Raw genomic sequence first — 27,765 nt, 5'->3', positions numbered from 1 at the left:
AGTAGGTGTTCTAAAACTTTTGACCTGCAGAGTGTGAGTGTGAGTGTGTGTGTGTGTGTGTGTGTGTGTGTGTGTGTGTCTATATATTCATATATATATGAATTAAGGTTAGACTGTTTAGATAATACATAGATAAATAATTAAATACATGTAGATATGTAGAGAAAATTAATACATTTTAGTCACTATTTTTCTGTTAACTTGCTCGTTTATTTAATTATGTGTGGATTTATTTATTCATTTATTTATCAATTTTTATGTGCATTTATGTATTTCTTATTTTGGCAGGTTTGGTCCTCCATACATCTCAAGTCTGTTTCGTCTTGTTGTCTGTTGAGTTACTGAGACGTGTCTTATCTCCACCGCATAATGCGCATGCGTGATCCAATCTGAGCCTTGCGAAAAGCTCTTAGATTCAGAACTCGACCGTCGTGTGCGGGACTCTGTTTCCATGATGTTGTCCTTGCCCAAGTGAAACGAAAAATACTTTTTGGAGTCTTGCTCAAGGGGAGAACATGCTTGGACGTTTCCTTGGTGACTGATCTCGACGAACAACGGATTTCAACCTGTGGATAGTGCATGTCGCGCGTCAGGAGATTACAGTGGGAGGCCAGTCCTCCAGCCTTAGTGATCCGGGACGCTCTCCTCTCTAGACTGCTGCGTGCTTGATTGTTTCCCGGCGTCGGTCTGTGGCGCGCGGTGTGGTCCAGTGTCTAGTTTATGAATGGCCCTGACATGGAGGAAATTCCGTTTCAGAAAGTCAAAACCCGGCGGAAGAAAAGCCATTGTCCACCAGGCGTCCCTCTGACTACCATCGCATGCGAGGATGAGTTCGACTGCAAGGAGCTGGAGTCTCTGTTCCAGAACTACAACCTAAAGCTGGAGCAGACGTCCACTCTCAAAGCCCTGGCAGTGCTCATCGTCATGGCATCGACGCTGGCGGTGGTGGAGTTGCTGTCCGGCCCCAATCTGACCATCTCCAAGGGGTCCCATCCGGTCCACTGTATCGTCTTCGTGTCCCTCTTCATTGTCACCAATGTCAAGTACCTTCAGGTGACCCAACTCCAGCAGATCGTCAACCTGACCTTGCTCTTCGGCTTCACCTTCTCGTTCCTCTGCTGTCCCTTCTCCCTCGGCGCGGTGGGGCTGGAGCCCCCGACCAACCCCGAGCAGGGCATGTGGCAGCTCATGCTGGTTACATTCGTCGCCTACTCGCTCCTGCCGGTGCGGACTCTGTTAGCAGTAATGTTTGGAATAATGATTGCCATCTCTCATATAATTGTGACAGCCACCTCCGTGACTGTTGAGACGCAGAAATTATGGAGAACGGTAAGTAGTGGGTGCATGTAGGCTATACATAGTTAACCACCAGGCTAGGCTATTCGAAGCATGGATAATGGGGCTTTAATCTAGAACAGATAAGGGAAAAGCGAGAGGAAGCAATGAGCCTGTCAATATGAAGTTCAGCACCATCAAGTGGACAGCGACCGGCTGGGGTCACCGACTGGCGCGCGATTCCTGAGCACTGCTTGTCCGTCTGCTTTGCTTTTGAAAGACATACAAAGAGAACATTCTAAAATGAAATATGTTTGGGTTTTATATCTGTAATGCCCTAGATTTATGTGGGAAAGAAACATCAGTGAAATCAAGGCATGCAGTTTTTTATAACGAGCGCGTGCTGGATGTATGCTATAGTAGAAAGTGCAAAACCGTGTGCGATAACGTGCGGAGAGGTGGTCAGTAGTTCAACCTAAACACGGACTTCAATGACGTGTGGCCGATTGTGATCACAACTGCAGACAGGAGAGCAGGGCCTCGAATTTAGGTTTACGAGTGTTTTTAACGATTCATCTTTCCTACAATGGCCGAACATGTAACATGCTTTTCCCAAAACACAGCGCAGAGAGAATGGTCTGTACGTGCGTTGTTGGAGCATGTGTCAATATCCTACTGATAAAATCAAAAGAAAGGGAGAGCTGCTCTCATATTAGCTTTCTCCAATCAAATCTTCCCTCATCATTAGAATTATTTCACAATACCAACGACGGATCAGCTCATATTACCATCTACGGCTGCAGATATTGAGGCGGCTTATTCCCATTCCGCACACAATGGTTGAATCAACGTTGTTTCAACGACATTTCAATGAAATGACGTTTGAACCGACGTGGAATAGACGTTGAATTGACATCTGTGCCCAGCAATAAATCACCGATTTTAGGCTACACATATAATATATTGCGACAAATTACAGACAGTAACCTACAAGTAGTGGTAGTGGTATGAACTTAATTGATTGAACTTGAAATGTATTTCAATATGATTGAAATAGACCTATAACCTACTGTTTAGGCTATGTTTTAATGCAGTCATCTCGGTTTTCATTTGACGTGTATTTTTATACTTTGCTTGTTTGTATCAATTACAAAGACATTGGCAACTTTGTATTTGTAGTCAACTTTGTTCTGAAGTTATCGGTGGTCACAGAGAGACGGACGAGCCATGTGATTCTATGTTTAGCAGCGACCTTTCTGTGTATAAAGTGACGCAGGAGGGCAAAAAAAAAAACGACGCGCTTGGCTGTTCTACGAGTGGTCTGAGGCAGGCGTTAGATTACGAGTGTTTTCAAGAGCAACGTTAATAACGATGGCTTTGGGGAACTGCTCGGAGATTTAACGATTCTCCTACGAAGGAAGGTTCTATCGATGAACTGACCGGGCGCATGTCTGGTCAGTCAAAGTATAAGCAGGCTTTCCGTGTTGACATTGCTTCAGATCTAGGCTAATAGTCTCATGTTACTGATGTAGGGGGGGGGGCATACAAATAGGCAATAGAGCTGTATCTGTCTCACACCATTGACTTCAAAATAGCCTGCGTGACGGATTTGACTTGGATCCGTGATGTGTGTGCCTAAATGATTGACACCCTTGATAAAGATGAGCAGTAATGACTGTAGGCCTATAAAATAAATAATTAAAATACTAAGCTACAGTATATTGTATGCAAAAAAAAAGGAAAATTATAATATTTATAATTCTGTAAGGTATTTGCGTTTTTAATTTGTAATAAGTTTGCAAACATTTTATAAAAACCTGTTTTCGCTTTGTCATTATGGGGTATTGTGTGTAGATTGATGAGGGGAAACAATTATTTCATCCATTTTAGAATAAGGCTGTAACATAACAAAATGTGGAAAAAAGGAAAGGGTCTGAATACTTTCCGAATGCACTGTATGTCTAATAATATGGCCCAACCTCATATCATCCTATACTGCCAACAGAGTGGAACAAACCAAACAGGACCACACAGAGAGACCAGACAGACAGCGCTCAGTCAGGATTCACATCCAGTGTACCTCTGTTTCATAGGGAATATCTGGTCCATTTAGGCTGAAAGTACTTGATGCAGAACCAAAGTAGGCCATGGTTGATGACCCCAACCAGATACTAGACAACCAGACAGTTAATAAAAGGTCAAGCAAACCCAGAGAACTTAATACCAAAAATGTCTTGACAGTCTCAACAAGTTATCTCTCTCTCTCTTGGTCTTGCTCTCGCTCTGTCACGGACAGGTTTAGCCCTCAATCATATCAGCTCTAGTTTGCTTTCTTCCTTTAGCATGTGGCATAGAATATCTTTCTCGTGTAGCCTATACGTGTGTTAGGAGGACGGTGTGTGAAGGACAGCGCTAGCAGTAGCAGAGTACAGCCTAGGAAGGGAAAGCTAATCCATTAAGCCTGGAGATTAGCTCAGTGGTATGACCGTAAAGGACCTGTGTTTCAACCAACCAACAACCACCAAACAAGCCTATAGGCCCCCTTCCCTTCAGGGTCACAGTGAGGCTATGTGTGGTGTAAACAAACCAATAATAACCAAACCTCAGTCAAAGAGAGAAGGACATAGAATTATTATTTTCCCTCTCCTGATTATCCACTACAGGCATTGCTAAATTCTGTTATAGGAGTCCACCAATACACCAATCATGTTTGATCAGGATATTTGAGTCTCGTCATCTGCATTGCAGTCTCATGAGACCATGGATTTCTTGTGCCTTGGGGATCAGGTCAGATCCCAGCTTTTGCCATTTGCTATTCATGTTGACAATATAATCTTGTCCTCATCAAATACAATCACACACCCCCGAGTACAGTACAGTACTCTATAACTAATTAACTTATTGGATGCTGTTTCCTGTATTGTGTTGTCTAAATGAGCTGCTTGTTCTTACTAGTCGATCATTGACCTATAGTGAACAAAAATATGTACGCAATATGCAACATTTTCGAAGATTTTTCTGATTTACTGTTCATAGAAGGAAAGCAGCCAATTGAAAATGAATTCATTAGGCCCTAATCTATGGATTTCACATGACTGGGCAGGGGCACAGCCATTGGTGGGCCTGGGAGGGCATAAACCCACCCACTTGGGAGCCAGGTCCACTCACTGGGGAGCCAGGCCCAGCCAATCAGAATTCGTTTTTCCCCACAAAAGGCCGGACAAAAATCTGATTTTCTTTTTACCCACAAAATTACAGACAAAAATACTCCTCAGCACTCCGCTCCCCCTCCTCAGATGATCCTGCAGGTGAAGAAGCCGGATGTGGCGGTATTGGGCTGGCGTGGTTACACGTGATTTGTGGTTGTGAATAGGGCTGTGTTGGTCACAAAATTTCTTCAGCTGGTGATTTTCAAGCAAATAACTGTCGGCCTCACGGTAATTGACCGTTAATTAAAATAAACACATTTAGCATCTCCTAGCTTCCACAGATAGCCTACACGCCTCTGATACTGACCTTTGGAACATCTACATTTTAATAAGTCTAATAAATCCATGTAATACAGCCTACACCTTCACAGTAAATCCATTATTTATTTTAGACGGGTATAAAGAAGCATGGAATGAAGAAAATTGAGTCTATTTTACACTGTTTGCGCCAGATTGCGCTGTTCTGTGAAGGGAGTAGTACACAGCATTGTACAAGATCTTCAGTTTCTTGGCAATTTCTCGCATGGAATAGCCTTCATTTCTCAGAACAAGAATAGACTGACGAGTTTCAGAAGAAAGTACTTTGTTTCTGGCCATTTTGAGCCTGTAATCGAACCCACAAATGCTGATGCTCCAGATACTCAACTAGTCTAAAGAAGGCCAGTTGTATTGCTTCTTTAATGAGAACAAACATTTTCAGCTGTGCTAACATAATTGCAAAAAGGTTTTCTAATGATCAATTAGCCTTTTAAAATGATAAACTTGGATTAGCTAACACAACGTGCCATTGGAACACAGGAGTGATGGTTGCTGATAATGGGCCTATGTACACCTATGTAGATATTCCATAACAAATCAGCCGTTTCCAGCTACAATAGTCATTTACAACATTAACAATGTCTACTCTGTATTTCTGATCAATTTGATGTTATTTTAATGGATGAAAAATGTGCTTTTCTTTCAAAAACAAAGACATTTCTAAGTGACCCCAAACTTTTGAACGGTAGTGTATTTCTGTTCAGTATATACAGTTGAAGTCAAAAGTTTACATACACCTTAGACAAATACATTTAAACTCAGTTTTACACAATTCCTGACATTTAATCTTAGTAAAAATTCCCTGTCTTAGGTCAGTTAGGATCACCACTTTATTTTAAGAATGTGAAATGTCAGAATAATACTAGAGAGAATGATTTATTTCAGCTTTTATTTCTTTCATCACATTCCCAGTGGGCCAGAAGTTTACATACACTCAATTAGTGTTTGGTAGCATTGCCTTTAAATTGTTTAACTTGGGTCAAATGTTTTGGGTAGCCTCCCACAAGCTTCCCACAATAAGTTGGGTGAATTTTGGCCCATTCCTCCTGACAGAGCTGGTGTAACTGAGTCAGGATTGTAGGCCTCCTTGCTCACACATGCTTTTTCAGTTCTGCCCACACATTTTTTTACAGGATTGAGGTAAGGTCTTTGTGATGACCACTCCAATACCTTGACTTTGTTGTCCTTAAGCCATTTTGCCACACCTTTGGAAGTATGCTTGGGGTCATTGTTCATTTGGAAGACCATTTGCGACCAAGCTTTAACTTCCTGACTGATGTCTTGAGAAGTTGCTTCAATATATCCACATCATTTTACTTCCTCATGATGCCATCTATTTTGTTAAGTGCACCAGTCCCTCCTGCAGCAAAGCACCCCCACAACAGGATGCTGCCACCCCCGTGCTTCACGGTTGGGATGGTGTTCTTCGGCTTGCAAGCCGCCCCCTCTTTCCTCCGAACATACTGATGGTCATTATGGCCAAACAGTTAGATTTTTGTTTCATCAGACCAGAGGACATTTCTCCAAAAAGTACAATCTTTGTCCCCATGTGCAGTTGCAAACCGTAGTCTGGCTTTTGTATGGCGGTTTTGAAGCAGTGGCTTCTTCCTTGCTGAGCGGCCTTTCAGGTATGTCGATATAGGACTCTTTTTACTGAAGATATAGATCATTTGTACCTGTTTCCTCCAGCATCTTCACAAGTTCCTTTGCTGTTGTTCTGGGATTGATTTGCACTTTTTGCACCAAAGTACATTCATCTCTAGGAGACAGAACGTGTCTCCTTCCTGAGTGGCGTGATGGCTGCGTGGTCCCATGGTGTTTTATACTTGCGTACTATTGTTTGTACAGATGAACGTGGTACCTTCAGGCGTTTGGAAATTGCTCCCAAGGATGAACCAGACTTGTAGAGGTCTACAGTTTTTTTCTGAGGTCTTGGTTGATTTCTTTTGATTTCCCCATGATGTCAAGCAGAGGCATTGAGTTTGAAGGTAGGCCTTGAAATACATCCACAGGTACACCTCCAATTGACTCAAATGATGCAAATTAGCCTATCAGAATCTTCTAAAGCCATGACATCATTTTCTGGAATTTTCCAAGCTGTTTAAAGGCACAGTCAACTTAGTGTATGTAAACGTTTTACCCACCGGAATTCTGATAGTGAAATAATCAATTGTTGGAAAAATTACTTGTGTCATGCACAAAGTAGATGTCCAAACCGACTTTCCAAAACAATAGTTTGTTACAAGAAATTTGGGGAGTGGTTGAAAAACGAGTTTTAATGACTCCAACCTAAGTGTATGTAAACTTCCAACTTCAACTGTATTACAGCAGACCTTGTAAACACCAGTGGTGAATCACCAATCAGGGTCTATAGAACAAAATGACTCCTGGTGAGGAAGGCAGGCTGACATACAGTCTATGTGTGTGTGTGTGTGTGTGTGTGTTTGGGTGTTAAAGGTCACATCTCCAGGCCCAGTCATGCTCAGCCACATGGAAAACACAGTTTACACATCAGGCTCTGTCTATCTGTTGTTCTCTGCTACCTGACCTACACTCAGCTGGAAGCACAGCCCACATCAGGCTCTGTCTATCTGTTGTTCTCCGCTACCTGACCTACACTCAGCTGGAAGCACAGCCCACATCAGGCTCTGTCTATCTGTTGTTCTCTGCTACCTGACCTACACTCAGCTGGAAGCACAGCCCACATCAGGCTCTGTCTATCTGTTGTTCTCCGCTACCTGACCTACACTCAGCTGGAAGCACAGCCCACATCAGGCTCTGTCTATCTGTTGTTCTCCGCTACCTGACCTACACTCAGCTGGAAGCACAGCCCACATCAGGCTCTGTGTATCTGTTGTTCTCCGCTACCTGACCTACACTCAGCTGGAAACACAGCCCACATCAGGCTCTGTCTATCTGTTGTTCTCCGCTACCTGACCTACACTCAGCTGGAAGCACAGCCCACTTATGTTTACCCCTCTGTGCTTTTTCTCAAACACACACACACACACACACACACACACACACACACACACACACACACACACACACACACACACACACACACACACACACACACACACACACACACACACACACTGATGGATTGCTTCCAAATGTGTATTGACAAAACAAAGAAAATACTTCATTTTTGGCTTCAAATTAATGGTTGTGAATGTGAATCTCTTTTCTCTTCCTTTATGTATACTATGCATCAGTCTGTCAATGTGTTTAGGCCAGGTGGTTTCTGATATCTCAGCTTCACTTGGCACTTTATGCATTAAAGGCGCAATCAGCAGTTCAAAGAATACCAAAGCGGAGCACCCAGCCACTGATTTGGTAAATAGCTGAGGAATGGGACTGGAAAATGTAACCACTGTAAAATTCATAGACAGAGCTATGGATGCAAGGACTGACCATCCATGAGATACATTTATACTTTTAACCATGTTTTGAGGCTATACAGTGTTTGTTTTCAATTACATTGTTTACCAACAAAGGGGAAAACAAGCTTACTTGAAAATCGCAGTAATTTAAAAGTAATTTAAAACACCATTATCATTTATTTTATATTTAACCTTTATTTAACTAGGCAAGTCAGTTAAGAACAAATTCTTATTTACAATGACTGTCTACACCGGCCAAACCCGAACCAGAACGATGCTGGGCCAATTGTGCGCCGCCCTATGGGACTCCTGATCACGGCCGGTTGTGATACAGCCCGGGATCAAACCAGGGTCTGTAGTGACGCCTCTTGCACTGCGATGCAGTGCCTTAGACCGCTGCGCAACTCGGGAGCCCATTTATCCATACTTTCTATCTCGTTGTAGACGTTCAAGAGTGGCCCGGAGTGTTTTTTTAACCCAAAATAATCATTTCCTATTAACATTACATTTTTTTATTCAAACATCCCCTGGGCCAGATTGAATGGGTCCAGCCTGCCAGTCGTTCTGCTAACGGTAGTGAAACTACCTTCAACGTCCTTCAAACTTCACACAGAGACATAAATGGTACCCATGTGTTCGTCTGACTCTGGATAAGAACAAAAAGGGCTTGATTGCAAAAATGTCGCAATGTCCCTTTGAGATCAGAGTGACAAGTTAGGCTACAACATATTGGTAGCAAACAGAGTGAGCGGTGGTGTGAATTAGAGCCACACGCGCACAGCCGCTTCTTCCTTATCTCCCCACATCGCTGTGGCGCGCATCAGTAAGTTCAGATGTCAACATAATGGCTTTTTAACACTCGGAGCGCCGGAATTCCATAACTACTAGAATGGTCATGACAGTCATTTTGAATTGATATTTCAATATTTAAATTTTGTAACTATTCCATAATAAATAGCTAAACTAATTCATTTTTTTTAATGTTCAAATAGCTAACGGCCAATCCAGACCATACCTAAACTACAGTATATTGAAACAAATTTCACACATATAATAATAGATGTGGTCCAAAGACAAGACTAAATAGATAATGGTCTGATGGGTGACAAAATGTTTAATTGCCAAATTGAGACTGATGACCAGCATCCATTGACAAAGAGCTAAACCAAAAAGCACTTTTTCAAATCATCCTACAGAGGTTGATGCAGGCAGATTCTGAGCTTTCCAAATTCACCTAGTTTTGCCAAACAACTCTTAAAATGGCACAGAATATGGTATATATAACCTTTTCCTTGTATAACCACGGCTCCACTCTTCCTCTTGCGAGTACTGGTGGCAATCAGCAATTAATTGTATTCTGTTATGTTCCTTTATATTCTTACTGTAAAATACAGTATATGTGTTGACTGTGGTTGGGCAGGGAAATGAATACAAGCGTGTTATGTATGCTAAATTGACAAGGTGATTTCATTGGCATGGCGAAGCCATATAGCCTCGGCTAATACTGTAAGTACCTATACATAAAACTCAAAACATGCTATTCTGTTCTTTTGAAATAAATTGTCTTAGTATCATGTTTAATATGACCTTCCTAAACTAAATATGAATGATTTCTCTGTGATTGTGGATATTACATAGATTTATTTGACTGCCGGCTATTCTACTCTTAAATATGCATACGGCCATTTTGACCGTCATGGTGCTTTGAGGTAGAAATACCCCGAAAGTTTTTGTCTTTTATGATATTTATCTCAAAGGACTGCTAGAGTGTTAAATACACATCATTTGGAAAAGTCAGAGACAGGTCGATTCAAGGTTTTTATTGAAAGGAAGTTATTAAAATACCAAAAATTCTAAACAGTCAGATTGACGTGTTGACGGTTGTGGTAATAAAAAAAATCACCAAAAGTGACCTTCTCATTCTACAAAAGAAATGTGCCAGTGTTTCCCCTAGGATTTTGGAAAAAGCTGCATCATGTATTTGTTATTTAAGACAGTCTTAACTTGAGAGCGTAGTCCTGTGTAGCTCAGTTGGTGTGAGAGCATGGGCCTAGCAATACTAAAGTCACACGTTCAATTTCTACAGGGATCCTATGTCACTTTGGATAAAAGATTATGAAGTGTATGCTAAGTGGCATAATGTTGTGTTGTTTGTGCTTGCAGCTGGTGGCCAACACAGTGCTGTTTACCAGTGTGAACCTCTCTGGATTGTTTGTGCGCATCCTGACTGAGCGAGCACAGAGGAAGGCTTTCCTACAGGCACGCAACTGCATCGAGGAGAGGCTACGCATGGAGGATGAGAATGAGAAACAGGTATAAACACAAATTCACACGGACACACCAGCATGCAGACACACAAACACACATTAACAGAAGGCATAAGGGTAAAATCATGCTCCTTTATGCCTGGCTCCTTTATTTCGCTCATATTATTTCTTTAAACACACTTAGTGACTCATTCACACTTTTTTTCAATTCCGTTTGTTCCACCACCTTTTATCTCTCACTTTCCTTATCTGCACCACCACCAACACTCTCTCCTCTCATATTCTCAAGTCTGATTGACTTTTAAGTATACCTCTCTTTCCTTCTCCTCGCTCTGTCCTCTCTCTCTCTCTCACCCACCCACACAGGAGCGACTTCTGATGAGTTTGTTGCCCAGAAACGTGGCGATGGAGATGAAAGAAGACTTCCTGAAGCCTCCTGAAAGGATCTTCCACAAGATCTACATCCAACGCCACGACAACGTCAGGTAGGACACCCATCCAAACTCCAAAACTCCCAACCCAGCGTCGGGGTTAGAAACTTGGCATTGGTTAGGTCCGATGATCATTTTAACGGAATGGCTGCGTTTTGGAATTCTCTGGAAGTCTCTTGCCGATAGCTTAAAATATGATGACTCTGCGCATGTGCAGGATTCTCTATTTTACAGAACAGTGTCTGCTCTACTCATTCGGCTGCCCAGATAACAAGTTATTTTGGCGAATGGTGCTTGTTTAATTAGATCAAAGCTGAATGAATGTCTGCGAGATCACATTATGATAGTATTCTACATACAGTTGAAGTCGGAAGTTTACATACACTTAGGTTGGAGTCATGAAAACTCGTTTTTCAACCACTGTCCAAATTTCTTGTTAACAAACTATAGTTTTGGCAAGTCGGTTAGGACATCTACTTTGTGCATGACACAAGTAATTTTTCCAACAATTGTTTACAGACAGATTATTTCACTTATAATTCACTGTTTCACAATTCCAGTGGGTCAGAAGTTTACATACACTAAGTTGACTGTGCCTTTAAACAGCTTGGAAAATGCCAGAAAATGATGTCATGGCTTTAGAAGCTTCTGATAGGCTAATTGACATCATTTGAGTCAATTGAAGGTGTACCTATGGATGCATTTCAAGGCCTACCTTCAAACTCAGTGCCTCTTTGCTTGAGTTAATGAGAAAATCAAAAGAAATCAGCCAAGACCTCAGAAAGAAAATTGTAGACCTCCACAAGTCTGGTTCATCCTTGGTAGCAATTTCCAAACGCACCACGTTCATCTGTACAAACAATAGTACGCAAATATAAAACACCATGGGACCACGCAGCCGTCATACCGCTCAGGAAGGAGACGCATTTTGTCTCCTAGAGATGAACGTACTTTGGTGCGAAAAATGCTAATCATTCCCAGAACAATGGCAAAGGACCATGTGAAGATGCTGGAGGAAACAGGTACAAAAGTATCTATGTCCACATTAAAACGAGTCAAATATCGACATAACCTGAAAGGCCGCTCAACAAGGAAGAAGCCACTGCGCCAAAACCGCCATAAAAAAGCCAGACTACAGTTTGCAACTGCACATTGCGACAAAGACCGTACATTTTGGAGAAATGTCCTCTGGTCTGATGAAACAAAATTAGAACTGTTTGTCCATAATGACCATCATTATGTTTGGAGGAAAAAGGGGGAGGCTTGCAAGCCGAAGAACAGCATCCCAACCGTGAAGCACAGGGGTGGCAGCATCATGTTGTGGGGGTGCTTTGCTGTAGGAGGGACTGGAAGGAAAATTATGTTGATATATTGAAGCAACATCTCAAGACATCAGTCAGGAAGTTAAAGCTTGGTCGCAAATGGGTCTTCTAAATGGACAATGGTATTGGAGTGGCCATCACAAAGCCCTGACCTCAATCCTATAGAAAATGTGTGGGCAGAACTGAAAAAGCGTGTGCGAGCAAGGAGGCCTACAAACCTGACTCAGTTACCCCAGCTCTGTCAGGAGGAATGGGCCAAAATTCACCCAACTTATTGTGGGAAGCTTGTGGAAGGCTACCGGAAACGTTTGACCCAAGTTAAACAATTTAAAGGCAATGCTACCAAATACTATGCTACCAATTGCTAATTGAGTGTATGTAAACTTCTGACCCACTGGGAATGTGATGAAAGAAATAAAAGCTGAAGTAATTCATTCTCTCTATTATTATTCTGACATTTCACATTCTTAAAATAAAGTGGTGATCCTAACTGACCTAAGACAGTGAATTTTTACTAAGATTAAATGTCAGGAATTGTGAAAAACTGAGTTTAAATGTATTTGGCTAAGGTGTATGTAAACTTCCCACTTCAACTGTAACTAGTGTTTAGCATATTACTTAAACATGTGATTGCAGTGATTAACGTTATTTCAATTTGCATAACATGCACATAAACTTTTCAATTTACATTAGCAACGGAATGTCATGTGCCGAGAGAGGGTTTGGGTTCTTGGCAAAGGACATTCTTGCTCTGCAGCTGAAATGTACCATATACAGTGCATTCGGAAAGTTTTCAGACCCCTTGACTCTTTCCACATTTTGTTACATTACATACTTATTCTAAAATGGATTAAAATAATATATATATCTTCTCATCAATCTACACACAATACCCCATTATGACTAAGCAAAAACTGTTTTTTCGATTTGTTTGCAAGTGTGTGTGTGTATATGTGTATATGTGTATATATATATATATATATATATATATATATATATATATATATATATATATATATATATATATATACATACATATGAAATATCAGGACCTCATTTACATAGTATTCAGATCCTTTACTCAGTACTTTGTTGAATCACCATTCTTCTTGGGTATGACGCAACAAGCTTGGCACACTTGTATTTGGGGAGTTTCTCACATTCTTCTCTGCAGATCCTTTCAAGCTCCGTCAGGTTGGATGGGGAGCGTCGCTGCACAGCTATTTTCAGGTCTCTCCAGAGATGTTTGATCAGGTTGAAGTCCGGGCTCTGGCTTGGCCACAGACATTCCCAGACTTGTCCCGAAGCCCCTCCTGCGTTGTCTTGGCTGTGTGCTTAAGGTCATTGTCCTGTTGCAAGGTGAACCTTTCGCCCCAGTCTGAGGTCCTGAACGCTCTGGTGCAGGTTTTCAGATCTCTCTGTACTTTGCTCCGTTCACTTTTACCTCATTCCTGACTAGTCTCCCAGTGCCTGCTGCTGAAAAACATCCCCACAGCATGATGATGGCACCAACATGCTTCACCGTTATGGAACACACCGTAGGGATGGTGCCAGGTTTCCTCCAGATTTGACGCTTGGGTTTGCTGTTGTAATGGTTAAATTGGCATTGAGCAAAGCTTCTTGTGAGCTGACAGAGGGGCATTGTGTCTCAGTCAGTGGTTGGTGTCAGTGTTTGCCAGATGGCATTAGCTTGCACAGAGTGTTACCGACCAACACACTGGTTTCGCTGGAGGGGGACCAGCGATTTATTCAGTGGGTTGACTGAGTGCTCCTTCGTCAGTAACTCTTCCACTTCCAAAGAGCTTTTTTGGCTCCCTCCCTCACTCCTTTCCTCCCTCTCTCTCTCCACCTCCCTCCCTCCCTCTCTCTTTCTTTCTTTGCAATTAAATTCAAAAGGCTTTATTGGCATGGTAAACATATTTACATTGCCAAACCAAGTGAAATAGATAATAAACAAACGTGAAATACACAATAAAAAATGAACAGTAAGCATTACACTCACGAAACTTTCAAAGTAATAGAGACATTTCAAATGTCATATTATGGCTATGTCCAGTGTTACATCTCTCTCCCTCCCCCTCTCCCACCCTTCCTGTTGCTACTCTTCACTTGATTATCAACCCCTCTTGTCTTCCTCTCCCCCCCACTCCATCCTTTCTATCTCTTTCTTCCTGTATCCTCCCTCTACTCTCCTCCTCTTCCTCATTTTCTTTATTTCGCCCTCTTTCACTTTGTATATTTACTTCCTTCATGTTGTCAGAGGGGTGTTGACGCGTGAGGTGGGAAGTTTGCTTAGCCTTCGGGATTAAGCCTCTGCAGGAGATTAAATGCAATGGACACTAAACTGTTTAGCGTAAGGCTGTGTGTGTGTTTGTGTGTGTGTGTGTGTGTGTGTGTGTGTGTGTGTGTGTGTGTGTGTGTGTGTGTGTGTGTGTGTGTGTGTGTGTGTGTGTGTGTGTGTGTGTGTGTGTGGTTAAATATGAACACATCTCAATGGAGTGCTGCTGATTGCTATGTGCCTCTCACTGCACCAAAGGGCTTTAGGCCTTGTTCACATGCAGTTAGTGCCCACTGACGATCTACTGAAAGAGATCCAAGCCTATTGCAAGGGGTGAATAATATGAAAGGTCGGCTATGATTGAAAAGTAAACAATGGTACAGTCATTTAGTCAATACTTTGTTATTATGTTCCGCGACTGGATTTTAAATAAATGAAATGATTAAGGTAGCTTGGATTATTATGGTACGGTGCTGGTGTGGGAAGTTACTAAACCCTTAAATATTATGCCGTACTAATAAACGTGTCTATAAATAAGAAAAATATGAAACATTGCCAAAGTTGAGCTAAGAAAAGCCATTATATGTTACAGAGCATTACCTCACATGAAATGCCAGCCATAGAGTACAATGCTCTTTGATAAGGGAATCTTCTTTGCAAACTGGATCATTTAATAGATGCTTTCGATTGTATTCATCTCTCAATTTACATCACATTAGTCTGTGTCTGTTTGTGTCGCACTGAGAAGGAAGAGAGGGAAAGGAGGAAGGTAATATGCAATGGTGTGTGCAGAATTAGACTGGGAAAGGAAGAGAGGGAAACATAGATGGAAAGACAATTAGGAAAGCAATGCATCAGAGCCTTTAGCTCGTTTGTGTACTAACAATGCAGTAACAGTAAAAAAAAACTGTGCGCTATTCGCTAGACAGCATCAGATACAGGGCTACATATACAGTACATGTCCTCTGCCTCGACGACGATGGCAGCATGATCAGCAGCACCTGTGTTTTTACTCCAGAAATGTGTTATATTTCTTTTTCTTTTCCCTGCCCAGCTCTGAAAGTGCCATAGCAAAGGGGTCGAATACTTATTGACTCAAGACATTTCAGCGTTTCATTTTTCATTCGTTACTAAACATTTCTAAAAACATAATTCCACTTTGACAATATGGGGTATTGTGTGTAGACCAGTGACCAAAAATATCACAATTTAATACATTTCAAATTCAGGCGGTAACACAACAAAATGTGGAAGAAGTCAAGGGGTGTGAATACTTTCTGAAGGCACTGTAAGACCTGAGGCAATTTTGTAAATCCGCCACTTCCTGCAGCCTACAAACCAACGGACAACACACACACACACACACACACACACACACACACACACACACACACACACACACACACACACACACACACACACACACACACACACACACACACACACACACACACACACACACTCCATTGTCCCACATTACTGGCAACATGCCCAATCCTACTGACAGTCTGCTATTGTTGCATAACCCCAGACAGACAGGCAGGCAGGTTGCATCACAGCAATCTCCTGAATCCCACCTGAAACATTCTGGTCTGGCTTGACAGGTCTAGATCTCCTAGAGCACGGCCCTCTGGGGACTTTACACTTGTTGATGATGTGCTGTGTGTGTGTGTGTGTGTGTGTGTGTGTGTCACAACACCGCCTGCCTCCCTGTCCTCTCACACAGAGAATCAGCAGAATTATCCATCCAGGAAATAATTGACCCTCTGCTCAGGGTGGCTTTTATCACTGCGACCCACACGCCATCTCATCAAGCAGGCTCTTTACCACTGCCACCAGTCTCTACAAGAGCCTTGACGTCAACAACTGCTCCTCACACATGTAACACACACACACACACACACACACACACACACACACACACACACACACACACACACACACACACACACACACACACGCCTCTAGCCTTGACCCCCTCCGGTTGCTTTGCAAGCCTTTTCACACACAACATGATTACATTCCAATCACGAGCACTAGGCTCGCCTGGCTGCTTCAGAAAGGCTAGGCTACATTACGATACAATTCAATGTTTATTGGTCCATTATACACTGAGTACAACATAAATGTGTTTTGGCAGTTTTTTTTGGGCCGTCACTTCAGTACTCAGCCCCACCACACATTAGTATAATAGGGAGATGGCAGAGATGTCCCCTGGAATGTGATGAGATCTGGCTGGGTGAGATGATGGAGGATTACATGGCGAGGTCAAATACAGTATGTCTGCCTGGCCTGGTGATGCGGTCTTGCGGGCGGAACACAGACTGGGAGACAGCGCTGTCTGAGAGGCTCGGGCCAGGGCTTAAATTCCCCATGAGCCCTGGGGCTGGGGCGCTGGGGGAGGATATTACTCAACACTGGGCTAATAACATCTGCTCACAGTAATGGCTCTAATAGGATGATTTGTTTATTGGGGTCAGGGCTGGAGGGAATACGGCTGGTCTGGGATATATTATTGGCACCCTTGATAAAGATGAGAAAAAAATATGGTAGGCCTAAAAAATAAATAATAAAATATACCGTAGTTTAATGTATAGCGGTTTATATGCACGGACCGGTTTGGGTTTTTACTTGACCTTCTATAATGGTATTTCAATATTTGGTTTGTTAAATGTGATACACCACTCCGTTTTTTTGTAGTTTACTCCGCTACTTGAGTCATCTCTTTCCCGCTGTCTCACTAAGCCCGCTCCTTGTCACTCAGTTGTTGTTGCTCGACCGCTCGATCTTTTGCCGAATGTTCACTGTTGTGAATCCCCAACCACCGCCTCGCCCCTACCAACTCGCTTGGAGGGTTCTCTGTTGTCATGTGTTGCTGACAAAACTCAGAGGGTGACTTCCAGAGAATGGCGAGGATCAATAAGCTTTGGGACACTTGTGACTTCAATGATGCAACTCATGTTCCACTTATAAATAATAAAATGAGCATGAAATTCTAATTAACACATCCCCCCCTGTCGTTTTACAAAAAAGAAACCTTAACAGTTCAACATTTAATTTGGGAGGTGTTTCATATTTTACATGTGTCAAGTCTCGACATCAGACACACAGTAAACAAATGCACGTGTCATAATTAGGCACGCTTCTCCATTCTTTTGTGTGAAATTGCAAACTACAAAATAATGTGGTGCCTTATGGCATAAATGATTCCACTTAGGCATGAAGTCGGCAGCGTTGCAGGCTCAGTCGAAGTGCCATTGCAATTGTAATATTTGGTAAAAAAATAAGGCCTAGATTGTTTTGCACATATCGTGCAGCCCTACGTAGCAGTGTGTACATTGAAATCACTTATGTTGTGTTGCCACCCTAGGGTCATGCACAACTCGTAAAGCAAATTTAGAACTTATTAAAAAAACATACAATACCGTCACGTCGTCAAAAATGTGAAATATTTTGTGATACGATATTTTGGCCGTATAGGTCAGCCCTATACTGACCTATATTGTATGCTAAAAAAAATTGTAATTATATTATTTTATACTAATACAATTGCTCAGAGAAAGAGATTTTGTTTAATACCGTTTTTTTTTTGGTTGAAAAAATATAATCCTAACATAATCCGAAACACAACCAAAACAAACTGCAAATGCATCCAACAATTTTGTAGCTTGATGTAGTCATTAGTGCTAGGAATATGGGACCAAATACTAAACTTTTGACTACATTTAATACACTATAGGTGAATGACTTCTTCAAATGGGGGGGGACTGGATACATAAAGTGCATTCATTTCTAAATGGTAAACCAGATACTAACTACTTAGGGAGGTGTATGTTGTCTGTCTAACTCCTAACAGGGCATGGCTCTGCTTTGATCCCTATGAAAATGATCTAGGGAAGAACAATCCATGTTGCTATTCTGAGTCCTGCTTGATTTCAATGCCTGTCACGCATTGGAACAGAACATGGATCATCTCATTGGCTGTCACCGTTCAATCTCAATCTTAACACATTATCAAAAGAGACAATGCTCACTTCGACAATCTGACCTGGCACGCGATGCACATCTCTATCCCTTGTTGGCACGATCTAACATCTCAGGTCTGAGATACTGTTATATCAGGAAGCTTATGCCTACCTGTCATCTTGGAATGTATTTTATTATTTCTATGTCTCTCCTTACCCCCAACTCTCTCTATCATTTTTCTAATATCTAATCTCTCTCTCTCTCTCTCTCTCTCTCTCTCTCTCTCTCTCTTCCAGTATCCTGTTTGCTGACATTGTGGGGTTTACCAGCCTGGCGTCTCAGTGCACAGCCCAGGAGCTGGTCAAACTTCTCAATGAGCTCTTTGGGAAGTTTGATGAGCTGGCCACGGTAAGTCTATTATCTTTCCTGTTCTCACTTTGAGCTTCTACTGGTGACAGTTACTGTAGGTCTACTTTTCCTCATGCTCACCCTATTCTAAAGGCTGTCTCCTAGACATGCTAGCGTGGGCAATCGGTTGTTTAGTTGTTATACTGTAGCATATTTTATTCTCATCTACATACTACCCTGGTGCCTGTTGTTGAAGTACGAATACCAAGTCATATACTTTGGTCGTTTTTGCTTTGATACATTCATTTTAGTAATTGCTGGTGCATCATTGAGAAAAATGTTACCTGTTTATTTGTCACAGACAATTCGATCCCCTTTTGACCTACAATTGCCCAATGTTTTCAGTTTGTCTTTGGCCAGAGGACTGTCCTTTTGCTCCCTGGTCTGTATAGGCTTTGGGTCTGGTTTTGACCCGTAGCGATATGGATTGTGTGTTTCTTCATTTAAGGATGTGAGATACGGTTGACTGGCTCTCACAGCTGTCATTACAGCTTTCCTTACAGCTTTCCTTACAGCTTTCCTTACAGCTGTCATTACAGCTTTCCTTACAGCTGTCATTACAGCTTTCATTACAGCTGTCATTACAGCTTTCATTACAGCTTTCCTTACAGCTTTCATTACAGCTGTCATAACAGCTTTCATTACAGCTTTCCTTACAGCTTTCCTTACAGATTTCCTTACAGCTTTCCTTACAGCTGTCATTACAGCTGTCATTACAGCTTTCATTACAGCTTTCCTTACAGCTGTGCCTTACAGCTTTCATTACAGCTGTCATTACAGCTTTCCTTACAGCTGTCATTACAGCTTTCCTTACAGCTGTCATTACAGCTTTCCTTACAGCTTTCCTTACAGCTTTCCTTACAGCTGTCATTACAGCTTTCATTACAGCTGTCATTACAGCTTTCCTTACAGCTGTCATTACAGCTTTCCTTACAGCTTTCCTTACAGCTGTCATTACAGCTTTCCTTACAGCTGTCATTACAGCTGTCATTACAGCTTTCATTACAGCTTTCCTTACAGCTTTCCTTACAGCTGTCATTACAGCTTTCCTTACAGCTGTCATTACAGCTTTCCTTACAGCTTTCCTTACAGCTGTCATTACAGCTTTCCTTACAGCTGTCATTACAGCTTTCCTTACAGCTGTCATTACAGCTTTCCTTACAGCTGTCATTACAGCTTTCATTACAGCTTTCCTTACAGCTTTCCTTACAGCTTTCATTACAGCTGTCATTACAGCTTTCATTACAGCTTTCCTTACAGCTGTCATTACAGCTGTCATTACAGCTTTCCTTACAGCTGTCATTACAGCTTTCCTTACAGCTGTCATTACAGCTTTCATTACAGCTTTCCTTACAGCTTTCCTTACAGCTTTCCTTACAGCTGTCATTACAGCTTTCATTACAGCTGTCATTACAGCTTTCCTTACAGCTGTCATTACAGCTTTCCTTACAGCTTTCCTTACAGCTGTCATTACAGCTTTCCTTACAGCTTTCCTTACAGCTGTCATTACAGCTGTCCTTACAGCTGTCATTACAGCTTTCATTACAGCTTTCCTTACAGCTGTCATTACAGCTTTCCTTACAGCTGTCATTACAGCTTTCCTTACAGCTTTCCTTACAGCTTTCCTTACAGCTTTCCTTACAGCTGTCATTACAGCTTTCCTTACAGCTTTCATTACAGCTTTCCTTACAGCTGTCATTACAGCTTTCCTTACAGCTTTCCTTACAGCTGTCATTACAGCTGTCATTACAGCTTTCCTTACAGCTGTCATTACAGCTTTCCTTACAGCTTTCCTTACAGCTTTCCTTACAGCTGTCATTACAGCTTCCTTACAGCTGTCATTACAGCTTTCCTTACAGCTTTCCTTACAGCTGTCATTACAGCTGTCATTACAGCTTTCCTTACAGCTGTCATTACAGCTTTCCTTACAGCTTTCATTACAGCTGTCATTACAGCTTTCCTTACAGCTTTCCTTACAGCTGTCATTACAGCTTTCCTTACAGCTGTCATTACAGCTTTCCTTACAGCTTTCATTACAGCTTTCCTTACAGCTTTCCTTACAGCTGTCATTACAGCTTTCCTTACAGCTTTCATTACATCTGTCATTACAGCTTTCCTTACAGCTTTCCTTACAGCTTTCCTTACAGCTTTCCTTACAGCTGTCATTACAGCTTTCCTTACAGCTGTCATTACAGCTGTCATTACAGCTTTCCTTACAGCTTTCCTTACAGCTGTCATTACAGCTGTCATTACAGCTTTCCTTACAGCTTTCCTTACAGCTTTCCTTACAGCTTTCCTTACAGCTGTCATTACAGCTTTCATTACAGCTGTCATTACAGCTTTCCTTACAGCTGTCATTACAGCTTTCCTTACAGCTTTCCTTACAGCTGTCATTACAGCTTTCCTTACAGCTTTCCTTACAGCTGTCATTACAGCTGTCATTACAGCTTTCCTTACAGCTTTCCTTACAGCTTTCCTTACAGCTGTCATTACAGCTTTCCTTACAGCTGTCATTACAGCTTTCCTTACAGCTGTCATTACAGCTTTCCTTACAGCTGTCATTACAGCTGTCATTACAGCTTTCCTTACAGCTTTCCTTACAGCTGTCATTACAGCTTTCCTTACAGCTTTCATTACAGCTGTCATTACAGCTGTCATTACAGCTTTCCTTACAGCTTTCCTTACAGCTGTCATTACAGCTTTCATTACAGCTTTCCTTACAGCTGTCATTACAGCTTTCCTTACAGCTTTCATTACAGTTGTCATTACAGCTTTCCTTACAGCTGTCATTACAGCTTTCCTTACAGCTGTCATTACAGCTTTCATTACAGCTGTCATTACAGCTTTCCTTACAGCTTTCCTTACAGCTGTCATTACAGCTTTCCTTACAGCTTTCCAGAATGTCATCAGTAGCATCAGGGCCACATATGATGTTTAATATGATTACACATGCTCTCATCTGAGGAAGAGATGACGGGACTCTTAATCCATTCCAGATGTCTCGTCTGTGATCGTTTTGAATGATCTGAATGGAGGGGAGGGGTAAGCGGACTAGGACGAGTTATATCCGTCCCAATATTTCCATCCAGTGTCAATGGAAACAGATGTGCACGCTCCTTCTGTCAATATATAGTGTTTCATTCTTAGCAACTCTCTTGCTATGTTGGTGCCGTGAAAGTCCATGCAACTTTTGTCTTGCTTTGGACCAACACATTTTTTTTTTTTGTACTTTAGTACTATTTTGGCCGGGTTTTGCTGTTACAGTTATCCTTGTTATCGCAAGAGAAAATGTAAATAATGAATATATTAAAACATTATAATGTATATTCACCTCTCAACAGGCATGATTGCTGTAGTAGCCTCACCCTATCCCTCCCCTTCTACAGGGAATCCCAGACCTTGATAATAGGCTGAAACATATATGTGTTGTGTTGGAGTTAGAGGTGTCAGACCCGTCATCCCTCACCCCTCATCCCTAGCTCTCCATCCCCAACCACATACACCAAGCAGATCATCCTCCCACCTCTCTTAACTACATGTAATCTGGCCCCAATTATAAACACTGTGCACATGTGCCTGTGCAATCCCTTAATCCACAGGATTACACCCAACCCTTTTCTGCTTTCATAGAACATTTTCTTGGCCATATCGGCCCGGCTATTTTCAGTCCCTTTGTTTACGTGCAATTAAAAACAAAACCAGACAAGACGACTGCAGTTTGTCTAAAGGTGACGAAGGGCGGTCATGATGGTACAGTCTAATTTTCAGATGGAATTTCTAGAAACTGTTATGACATGGGTAATTTTGTGATTATTCCCAATTGTATATATTACCATGCCTTCATATCTCTTGGCGTACAGAATTCATATAAGAAGGTCATGGCCAGCCTGTCGGCACAGATACAGTCCTACAACCCAATGCCTCACAAGTCAGAGTAACTGAGAGAGAGAAAGAGAGATTATATACAGTATATAGTAGATGCTGACATGCAAGAACCACATTTCACGTCAAGCTTTAAGCTATCTCCAATAAGCTTGATGTGTATTGTGTCACAACTGTCACATTTTCACACTCCTACCTCCCCGGTGGCAGTGTCCCCACAGATCACAGTGACAACTGCCCCCAGACTTTAAATCCCTCACCAGAGGTTCCACCCTGTGTCCTGACCCATAGTCCCAGTCACTGTGATAAGTGGCACCGCAAGTGATTCATTCTGCCTGGCCACAACAGGCTGCACACACTCACACGCACAAGCACACACACACATGCACAAGCACACAAGTTGAGACACACACACACACACACTGTCTCTCCCTGTCAAAGACGAGGAGCGGGCGAAGCCACATGTCCACCGGGCAGAGTCTCAGCTCGTCAGTCCTGCCGGTCCCCACACCATCCCCACACCACCTGTCCAACTGTTGGACTTGTTGTCTCCACCGGGGAAGTGGGCCAAGAACACAGCGCTCTCTCCAATTATCCTCCCTCACACCGACGACTCCTCTCTTCTCCTCTCTTTCTCTCCCACTCAGATCTTTCTTTCTTTCTCTCCTCTCCTCTCCTCTCCCCCACTGCTCATGCTTCCTTCTTTCCCACCCCCCCATCGCTCTCTCTCTCTCTCTCTCTCTCTCTCTCTCTCTCTCTCTCTCTCTCTCTCTCTCTCTCTCTCTCTCTCCTAAGACATGCACAATGCAAATGAGCAATGACTTGGTATCACATTTGACTTTAGGCGTGTAAAAAACGAGCTTGATCCCACTTCCCTTTCAGTCTGTTTCTTTGTAAACTGTGCTGACTGTTTCACGCTGGCTTCTCTCACAGCCTCTCTATCACTCCCCTCCCTGCGCCTTAGGGTGTATTGATGTTGCTCTGTGATTGTGTCAAAATTAAAGCGACAAAAAGAACATTACTGTTGATTTGGTTAACCCTTTCTATCTTAAACTATTGGTTATCCCTTTTATTTAAAGCTGCAATATGTAACTTTTTGGGGCGACCCGACTAAATGTACATAGTAATGTGGGCTAAAGATCTGTCTCTTGCTTTCTCATTGAAAGCAAGTCTAAGAAGAGATAGAGCAGTTCTATGTGCACTATTTCTATGCTTCCCGTTCTTAAGTTTTGTTTTTGAGTCTTTTACATTCAGTTTTGTACACCAGCTTCAAACAGCTGAAAATACAATATTTTTTTTTAGATGGAACAATGATTCTCTAAACTATACTTGCTTGTTTTGTCACATAAACTGAAATTAGGCGAATTATTAAAATTTTAACTACCAGGAAATGGTGAAGCGTTTTCTGCATAGTGCGTCTTTAAAGGGCATCTAACCTAAATGAGGACTTCATAACACATTCGTAACCCATAGGGCCTTTTGTTTTTCCTTAATCATGTGACCTGATCAGGAAAAACTCCAGGCCCTATCATAGCCCATAACTAGGGCCTTTTCCTGATCAGGTCATGTGGTTATAGGAAAAACCTCTGGCCCTAAGACAATTAGTATGTGATGAAGAAACACATTCCACTCATCCCTCTCTTCCTCTAGAACTGTTTAAACAATGTTTCTCTCGGTTTCTCTCTGTCTACCAAGCACCGGAATCAATAGTCTCTGTGCAGAGAGAGATACTCTGCTGATTTATACAGCATTATTATGCAATAACTTTTAATGACTCTGGCTCTGTGTGTGTGTGTGCTTGTGTATGTGTCTGTGTATGTGCATGTGTGATTTTTCAGTTTCCATGGTAGAGTTTACACAGAGCTGTTTTATCCCCCTCTCTCTTCTCTCTCTCTCTTTCTCTCTTGCAATCTCCTCTCAACGCCACTTTGCATCTCAGCTCTTAGACCAGCTCCTTCTTTCTGGTCTGTTTAATTGACACACAGCAGCCTCCTTCCCTGAACTGTATATTTCATGCCCCTGTTATATTTCATGTTCCTATCCCTCCGTTCTCTCCACTCATTTGTGGGCTTCCATTTGTAATCGGACTCTTTGATATTTCTTCTTATGTCCTGCTTGATTATTTCAACAAGTCAGAGCTCCTTTTTGGCTCCCGCACACACACACACACACACACACACACACACACACACACACACACACACACACACACACACACACACACACACACACACACACACACACACACACACACACACACACACACACACACACACACACACAGATCATCATCATTGTGTAAATGAGTGTCAGAGAAGCCAATGGACACAGCTGAGCACAGCAATCCCATGTCCCATAACGTCTTTTGGGAAGGGACTGACGTATGTTTTAGTTGATACCATAGTCCCTGTGCCCAAGAATGCCAAGGCAACCTGTCTAAATGAATATCGCCACGTAGCACTCACATCTGTAGCCATGAAATGCTTTGAAAGACTGGTCATGGCTCACATCAACACCATCATCCCAGACACCCTGGACCCACTCCTATTCGCATACCGCCCCAACAGATAAACAGAGGACGCAAGCTCTATTGCCCTCCACACTGCCCTTTCCCACCTGGACAAAAGGAACATCTACATAAGAAAACTGTTCATTGACTGCAGCTCACCATAGTGTCCTTCAAGCTCATCACTAAACTAAGGACCCTGGGATTAAACACCTCTCTCTGCAACTGGATCCTGCACTTCCTGATAGGCCACCCCATGTGGTGAGGGTCGGCAGCAACATATCCACAACGCTGACCCTCAACATGGGGGGGGCCCTCAGAGGTGCGTGCTTAGTCCCCTCTTGTAATCCCTGTTCTCCCAAGACTGCGTGGCCGTGCACAACTATTACGACTATCTACCTCAATTACCTCGTACCCCTTCACATTGACTCGGTACTGGTACCCCGTGTACATAGCCATGTTATTGTTACTCATTGTGTATTTATTCCTTGTGTTATTATTTTTCAATTTTTCAATTATTATTTTTTTCTTTCTCAGAATTGCTGGAAAGGGCCTGTAAGTAAGCATTTCACTTTTAGTCTATAACCATTGTTTACAATGCATGTGACAAATACAATTTGATTTGATTTGATACAATGACAGACCTTAACATAACACAATATTGGTGTGCTAGAGCCATGGCCAGGCCGTCTTGTCTGGATGACATTCTCTACTACACCCTGTCACCTTGAAGACGGATGGAACACACAACGTTTAGGCAGTGGTGTAAAGTTCTTAAGTTAAAATACTTTAAAGTACTACTTAAGTCGTTTTTTGGGGGGTATCTGTACTTTACTTTACTGTTTCTATTTTTGACAACTTTAACTTTTACTTCACTACATTCCTAAACCAAATAATGTACTTTTTACTCCATACATTTTCCCTGACACCCAAAAGTGCTCGTTACATTTTGAATGCTTAGCGGGATAGGAAAATGGTCCAATTCATGCACTTATCAAGAGAGCACATGGTCATCCCAACTGCCTCTGATCTGGAGGACTCACTAAACACAAATGCATCATTTGTAAATGATGTCTGAGTGTTGGACCGTGCCCCTGGCTATCCGTAAATTTAAAAAACAAGAAAATATTGCTGTCTGGTTTGCTTAATATAATCTCTCTCTCCCTTTCTCTCTCTCTCTCTAATCATGGCCATACAGTTTGCGCATGGGTGGTATGGTAACGTGACAGGGCCAGAGTAATCCTGCATGGCTTGGGTCTGAATCAGCCTCCTAAGCCCTAGCTCACTGGGCAGATCAGATGAACTAACACAGGGACAGGAGAAGAGATGCAGCACAGCACAGAGAGAGGACTGAGAGGAGAGGAGGCTTTCTAAGCACCAGGGCTTTCCTCTCCCTCACGTATCCACAACTCCAGACTCTATCTACTTACTATAGCCTCACTATAGCCAGACTCTAGTGTACAACCCACCATCTGTTATAGCCTCACTGTCTTAACCCACATCATGGACGTTTCACCCTAGTTTCATCCCTGCTTGCTCACGTTTGTTTATATTAAAAAGATAATATATATACTCACTAGCAGGGAGCCTAGTTGTGCCTCTCCTTTTAACAGAGGGTGTTCATTTTGGAGCTATATGTGATCTCTCTCTTTCCAGTAGTTTGAACACTCAGGGATCATATTAATGGATAGGTGGCTTGGTCTACTAGTACAGTACCTCTCCTGTTGTACAGTAAGACGACGGCTCCCCCCAGTTAAACCAGTGCTAGCAGATACAGTAGCACCTTGGAGTGTTACACTTAAAGAAAATGAATTCCTTCTTTTTTTTTCTTTTTAAACTTAAGTCCCAAATGGCTACCTATTCCCTATGTTATGCACTATGAAGGGAATGGGGTGCCATTTGGAACGTAGACAGAGGCTAACCTGTTAGTGAACAGCTGGCACGTAGCCTACGTTCTTCACACAGGTGGCTTAACTCTGTGGCTTGCTCCTTTGGCACAGTGTAATTGCCTAAGCTGTCTATTTGAAATGGCTCTGTGTGAGTAGGAGCCCGAAGGAACAAAGGAAGTGAAGGGGAGTCTCCCAAGTCCTGATGAAGATGTATAACTTCTGTTATTTGTGCATTCACACAGCTGTAAATAGCTAGTGGAATAGCTAGAGACCTCAAACAGAACCCAATACTCTAGCTCTCCTCTGAAGTTTCAGAACTTTCACTATGCGTTCCACTCTTTTTTATTTGATTTACGGTGTTCATTCTACCTGACTGTGTCTGAGTAGTTAGCTGAGATTAGCTTTGGGCTTTGGAGGGTTGATGATGTAAGTTTGAGTGAGTATTTATTTGTTCTATATGTGGTTCGATTGTTCAATCAATATTACTGTCTTATTAGAAATTAGGCTATGTGTCACCTATCTCATTGGCTTATGTTTATATAGCTAGGTCATAGATTTTCCTGGAATTGTATTTATAAAAAACATATTTTTTACGGTGATATCATCAAATTGTTAAGAAATAGAAATG

General features: G+C 42.2%; 1 protein-coding gene across 1 annotated transcript in view; it reads left to right on the top strand.

The window, feature by feature from the left end:
- Positions 1–245: 245 nt before the first annotated feature.
- The window catches only part of LOC106599721 (adenylate cyclase type 1), a 68,746-nt gene continuing 41,226 nt past the window's right edge, over positions 246–27,765 (top strand). The window contains exons 1-4 of the mRNA XM_014191020.2: positions 246–1,329; positions 10,352–10,501; positions 10,822–10,940; positions 18,749–18,860. Of these exons, the coding sequence (XP_014046495.1) occupies positions 721–1,329; positions 10,352–10,501; positions 10,822–10,940; positions 18,749–18,860 (990 nt within the window). The 5' untranslated portion in view covers positions 246–720. The remainder of the gene's footprint in view (positions 1,330–10,351; positions 10,502–10,821; positions 10,941–18,748; positions 18,861–27,765) is intronic.

Source organism: Salmo salar, chromosome ssa03, assembly GCF_905237065.1.
Source record: "Salmo salar chromosome ssa03, Ssal_v3.1, whole genome shotgun sequence".
Lineage (NCBI taxonomy): Eukaryota > Metazoa > Chordata > Actinopteri > Salmoniformes > Salmonidae > Salmo > Salmo salar.
The sequence above is the reverse complement of the archived record's forward strand: the minus strand, read 5'-3'. Positions and strand labels throughout refer to the sequence as shown.